This window comes from Pteronotus mesoamericanus, unplaced genomic scaffold, assembly GCF_021234165.1.
Source record: "Pteronotus mesoamericanus isolate MK-2021 breed Mesoamerican mustached bat unplaced genomic scaffold, CSHL_Meso_final contig_256, whole genome shotgun sequence".
In the NCBI taxonomy this organism is placed as follows: domain Eukaryota; kingdom Metazoa; phylum Chordata; class Mammalia; order Chiroptera; family Mormoopidae; genus Pteronotus; species Pteronotus mesoamericanus.
In genome coordinates this window covers 4,918,959-4,924,106 of record NW_026555108.1, presented here as the reverse complement: position 1 = coordinate 4,924,106, position 5,148 = coordinate 4,918,959, and the positions used below count along the sequence as shown (strand labels likewise).

The 5,148-nt window shown below is 49.8% G+C and overlaps 1 protein-coding gene across 1 annotated transcript; it reads left to right on the top strand.

Moving 5' to 3' along the window:
• Positions 1 to 275: 275 nt before the first annotated feature.
• Positions 276 to 4,135, top strand: SLC7A3 (solute carrier family 7 member 3). Its single transcript, XM_054574234.1, has 11 exons — positions 276 to 645; positions 960 to 1,118; positions 1,308 to 1,485; positions 1,689 to 1,801; positions 1,927 to 2,149; positions 2,328 to 2,467; positions 2,568 to 2,670; positions 2,904 to 3,070; positions 3,256 to 3,422; positions 3,775 to 3,883; positions 4,020 to 4,135. Exons 1-11 carry the CDS (start codon positions 276 to 278, stop codon positions 4,133 to 4,135), a joined length of 1,845 nt encoding a protein of 614 aa, XP_054430209.1.
• The last annotated feature ends 1,013 nt before the right edge of the window (positions 4,136 to 5,148 follow it).

Genomic DNA, 5,148 nt, shown 5'->3' with positions numbered 1-5,148 from the left:
TTACTATAAGGGGGCTTTCATATGCCTTTTCTGAAATTAGCCCTTCCACGGACCCAGGAGGTATTGTTATTCCTACCTGTGTAGGAAGAAACTGAGGATGGAGAAGTGACTTGCCTTTGTTTCTTCGATAGCCTCCTCCCCATCCCCCCTGGCACCTGTGCTTGATGGAGTGGCTATTGTAATTCATTCTTAGAGCCTGGGGATATTGAGCCCTACTTAAGAGCTTTTGTCTTGTTTTTCACCAGATCCTAGCATCCTCTTCAATCCCAGCTAGAATGCCATTGCAGAAACTTCGCAGATTTGGTCATAAGCTGGCACGCAGACGTACACTGGAGCCAGGCATGGCCGAGACTCGCCTTTCCAGATGCCTGAGCACTCTGGATTTAGTGGCCCTGGGTGTGGGCAGCACATTGGGTGCAGGCGTATATGTCCTGGCTGGCGAGGTGGCCAAAGATAAAGCAGGACCATCCATTGTGATCTGCTTTTTGGTGGCCGCTCTATCTTCTGTGTTGGCTGGGCTGTGCTATGCAGAGTTTGGTGCCCGGGTTCCCCGGTCTGGTTCTGCATATCTCTACAGCTATGTCACTGTGGGTGAACTCTGGGCCTTCACCACTGGCTGGAACCTCATCCTCTCCTATGTCATCGGTGAGATGTTGGGGCAGGGAGGAAACTGCACAGCCAATGAAGGGTCTTTTGAGTCAGGAAATCTGGGTGGAATGGCGAAGTCATTCACAGGAATACCCTAAATGTGTGTGTTTGCTAGTGGGCTGGGAGGGTTCAAGGTGTGGAGAAATTGTGCGTTCTACTTACCTTTCACCTGGTTTTCTTAAACTGACCAGTTTTGGTTTTTAAAAAGTAAGCATAGATGAAAACAGCAGGGATTCTTGTGAGAGTGCTGTGGGGGAGGAAGGAGAGGAGGGAGGGAACTTGACCCCATGTTTCTCCCTCTGCTCCGCCAGGTACAGCCAGTGTGGCCCGCGCCTGGAGTTCAGCTTTTGACAACCTGATTGGGAACCACATCTCTCAGATGCTGCAGGGGAGCATCTCACTGAATTTTCCCCATGTCCTCGCAGAATATCCAGACTTCTTTGCTTTGGGCCTTGTGTTGTTGCTCACTGGTGAGGGCCTGGGACTGGGATAATGATGGGGGTGGGGCTAAGAGGCCCTAGGCCTGAGAAGGGCTTGGCGGAGGTGATAATGGTCAGAAAAAAGAGAAGCTGGGAAGGAGCAGTCTGCACGTGGAGGGGAGGGAACAGAGCTTGCACTGAGGACTTTCTTAGAGAGTTCTGAATGCTTCTTTCCCACAGGACTGCTGGCTTTGGGGGCTAGTGAGTCAGCCTTCGTTACCAAAGTGTTTACAGTGGTGAACCTTCTGGTTCTCGGTTTCGTCATCATCTCTGGCTTCATTAAGGGGGACCCGCACAACTGGAAGCTCACAGAAGAGGACTACGAACTGACCATGACTAGCCTCAATGATACTCACAGGTTAGACTCAACGATATTCACCCTCAGGAGATGCAGAGCTGGGAACATGATGGGGAGCAGGGAGCTTCCATGCTGAGGGATTGTGGGTTGGGAGTGGGAGGAATGGGAACCTAGGCCTTGCAGACCCAAGTAGTTTGACATCAGAGAAAAGGTACAGACTTGGTTGGGCACCCTTACATTTTCGACCCTTTCTTCTATTTTAGCTTGGGCCTTCTGGGCTCTGGAGGATTTGTGCCTTTTGGCATCGAGGGGATTCTCCGTGGAGCAGCTACCTGTTTTTATGCATTTGTTGGTTTCGACTGTATCGCTACCACCGGTAACAAGGCCATTCCATTGTGTCTGGGGCTTGGGCACAGTGTGTGCTCAGGCTGCATGCAGACTGGGGGAGGTGGAGGAGTGAGCCTGCTTTCCTGATTCAGAACATTGTGCCCCTTCCTGCAGGGGAAGAGGCCCAGAATCCCCAGCGTTCCATCCCCCTTGGCATTGTGATCTCACTGTCCGTCTGCTTTTTGGCGTATTTTGGGGTTTCTTCGGCGCTCACGCTAATGATGCCTTACTATCAGCTTCAACCTGAGAGCCCCTTGCCTGAGGCATTTCTCCATGTTGGATGGGCCCCTGCCCGCTATGTTGTGGCTATTGGATCCCTCTGTGCTCTTTCTACCAGGTCAGTGGCAAATGTGTGTCGTCCCCTGCTGTCAGAGTCTCACTCAGGTTGTAGCGTTCAGTACTACAGAATACCCCTTAAAAAGGCTGTGAGGAGAAGGCGGAGAGTCCTTAACCTCACAGGCCTGGGGAGAGAGATGGCAGTCCTCTCATGCTGCTCTGGGCATTCTTCTCTCCAGCCTCTTGGGCTCTATGTTTCCCATGCCTCGGGTGATCTACGCAATGGCGGAGGATGGCCTCCTGTTCCGAGTCCTTGCGCGCATCCACAGCGGCACACGCACCCCCATCGTAGCCACTGTGGTCTCTGGCATTATTGCAGGTGAAAAATCGTCTCTGCCTTTCCCCTTGTTGTTTCACCAACTCCCTTAATTTTGCTCTTGCCTTTTCTCATGTCTTTGCTTTCTGACCATTGATTTCAGCATTAATGGCATTCCTCTTTGAGCTCGCCGATCTGGTGGACCTCATGTCAATTGGGACCCTGCTTGCTTACTCCCTGGTGTCTGTCTGTGTTCTCATTCTCAGGTGAGGCGCCCTTCCTCCGCATATTGAGATTTGGGTTCTTGGTCTTGGAGGTGGAATGAAGGGGATCTGTTCCTCCTCCTCCCTCATCTGCCCTCATCATCCTGACTCTCCTTGAGGGATATGGAGATCCCTCCTGACAAAAGCAGCTTCTGCCCTTCATGGAGACCGGGAATGTTAAGCTGCCTGAGAGATCTTAAAATGGCCAAGGGCTGTTCTTCTTTCTCTTGCCTCAGGTATCAGCCTGGCCAGGAGACGAGGATTGAGGAAGATGAACTGGAGCTGCAGGAGGAGACGATGAATGAAACAGAAAAGCTGACCTTAGAGGCACTATTTTGTCCACGCAACTCCACCCCGACTCCACTCTCTGGCCAAGTTGTCTATGTTTGTGCTTCGCTGCTTGGTGAGCAGTGGCGTTTTTCTCTGGGGTGCCTCTGGGGTCGGCATGATGTAGGAAGAAGAGTGTGTGGCATTTGGTGGCTGAGGGAGAACTCGAGAGAGGGGGTGACCTGCTTTGGAATGGGGTGCTCAATGTCTTAATGTGTAGATCTCCAAAGTTGTTCTGCTGTTTCTTTTTGACTCTTGAAGCTGTGTTGATGAGTGTCCTTTGCCTGGTGCTGGCCCAGTGGTCAATGCCACTGTTTTCTGGAGACCCAGTGTGGGCTGCAGCGGTGGTGCTGCTCCTGATGCTCATCACTGGGATCACTGGGGTCATCTGGAGACAGCCACAGAGCTCTGCTCCCCTTCACTTTAAGGTAAACAACCTCTCTCTTTGCTGTCCCATTTTGAAAGAAAATAGGCTTTAGGTACCTTGCGGTACAATGAGGTTCACAGATATTCTTTAATTGGGCAAGAAAGAAAAGCTACAGGAGATACCTAGAGCAAAGACTTTTTCTCTGACCCTCCTTAGTTCCTTTCCAGTTCTATTTTCCCAAATTCTGAGTATTCTTACAGCCCTGTGTGAGGCATGCCAAATGAGCGAACGCTGAAATACACAGTTGGGTAGGAGTTGGACTCTCCCACTCCTGGCCTGAGTAGGTTAGGGATCTTTTTCTAGGTCACCTTGTGGTATGTACAAAAAAAAAAGCATTTTTGCTTTTCCCCCAGGTACCTGCTTTGCCTCTTCTCCCACTAATGAGCATCTTTGTGAACATTTACCTTATGATGCAGATGACAGCTGGCACCTGGGCCCGATTTGGAGTCTGGATGCTGATTGGTAGGTGTCCACTTGGAAAGAATAAGCCTCTTGGGTATCCCATCCCAACTCCTTTTCCTCTTGGTCTCAACTAGGGTACCTATGAAGCCTTTACAGGTCACTATTTCCCTACCTCACAGTTACCTTTCCGCACTAGGGTTTGCTATCTACTTCGGCTATGGAATCCAGCACAGCCTGGAACAGGTTAAGAGAGATGAACCCCCACTCAAGTCTAGGACCCGAATGGTAGACTTTGATCTCAGCAGCGGCTGAATGCAGTCTTGATGTCCCCACACAATAATGGAGAGAACTCCTGGCCACAAGGGGAACTAGGCCTCCAATGGGGTGTTGGTGGGGGAACGCTAATAGAGCTCTGCTTTGTAGAGTGAAGGGTGTGTCTTTGCTGTTTCTCGTCTCCTTTTTGTAACTTGTCTCCTTTTTAATTGCATCTGTAGCTGCTTATTGGCTTTGAAAAAATATTAAAAGAATCTAGAAAAAGAAATTACGTCTTGTTTTTTTGCTTGCTAGAGATGATGTGAAGCCTGTCTTTCAGTGTAGAAAGCTGCAGATAAGTGTGCTTTGTTGGCTCCAGTCACCACAAAAGTACCTGTGGTGCCTGCGTGTGCTTCTCGTTGGATCAGGGTTTGAGGAGGGTGGTGTAAGCTGCCATCCAGTCTAGCCACACTTAAAGGGATGATCTTGACGTATGTTTCCCCCTTCCTAAAGATTAGGTTCTGAGTAAGTAAGACAGCAACACCTGTCTCTGGGGTTTGGGGTGGACTTTGATCTCAGTACTGGCATTTGTCAGGGCTCTCAGTGACACCACTGTCTTCCGTTCTACCCCTTCTAGTTCGATCAGTCCCAGGCTCCTGTGTCTGCATGAGCAACAGAAATTTTGGCTGGGGGTTTAAGCACTGCTGGGAGAGAAGTGGACAATGGGTAGGGGTTGGTAAAGGATTGTATATGTGTATAGATAACTGATTGCTACAGAATTAGTAAGGGAACAGAGAGGTCAGAACTCTGCTCAGACCAAAAACTCCTTCATCTATTCAACAAACGTGCGATGCTCCTATAAAATAGTATGTCCCATGCTGGGTGCTGGGGATACAAGCATGAATAAAATATTCCGGCCCTCAAGGAATTCACAGTCTAGTGGGATAAACAAGCAGGTCAAGATGAAAGAGTATGATTTATACCAGGGCAGGGATAAGTGCTGAGTGCTGTAGAAGCACAAAGGACATGCTTCAGTCTTGAATCTGCGTTTATGAAGTGTGGACCAAGGGGAG

Bases quoted from the DNA above. Each gene is read 5' to 3' on its own strand.
- SLC7A3 (XM_054574234.1), top strand. From the start codon at position 276: ATGCCATTGCAGAAACTTCGCAGATTTGGTCATAAGCTGGCACGCAGA. The intron at 3,071-3,255 runs GTGAGCAGTGGC...TGACTCTTGAAG, and splicing joins TGTTTGTGCTTCGCTGCTTG to CTGTGTTGATGAGTGTCCTT. The intron at 3,423-3,774 runs GTAAACAACCTC...CTTTTCCCCCAG, and splicing joins CTGCTCCCCTTCACTTTAAG to GTACCTGCTTTGCCTCTTCT.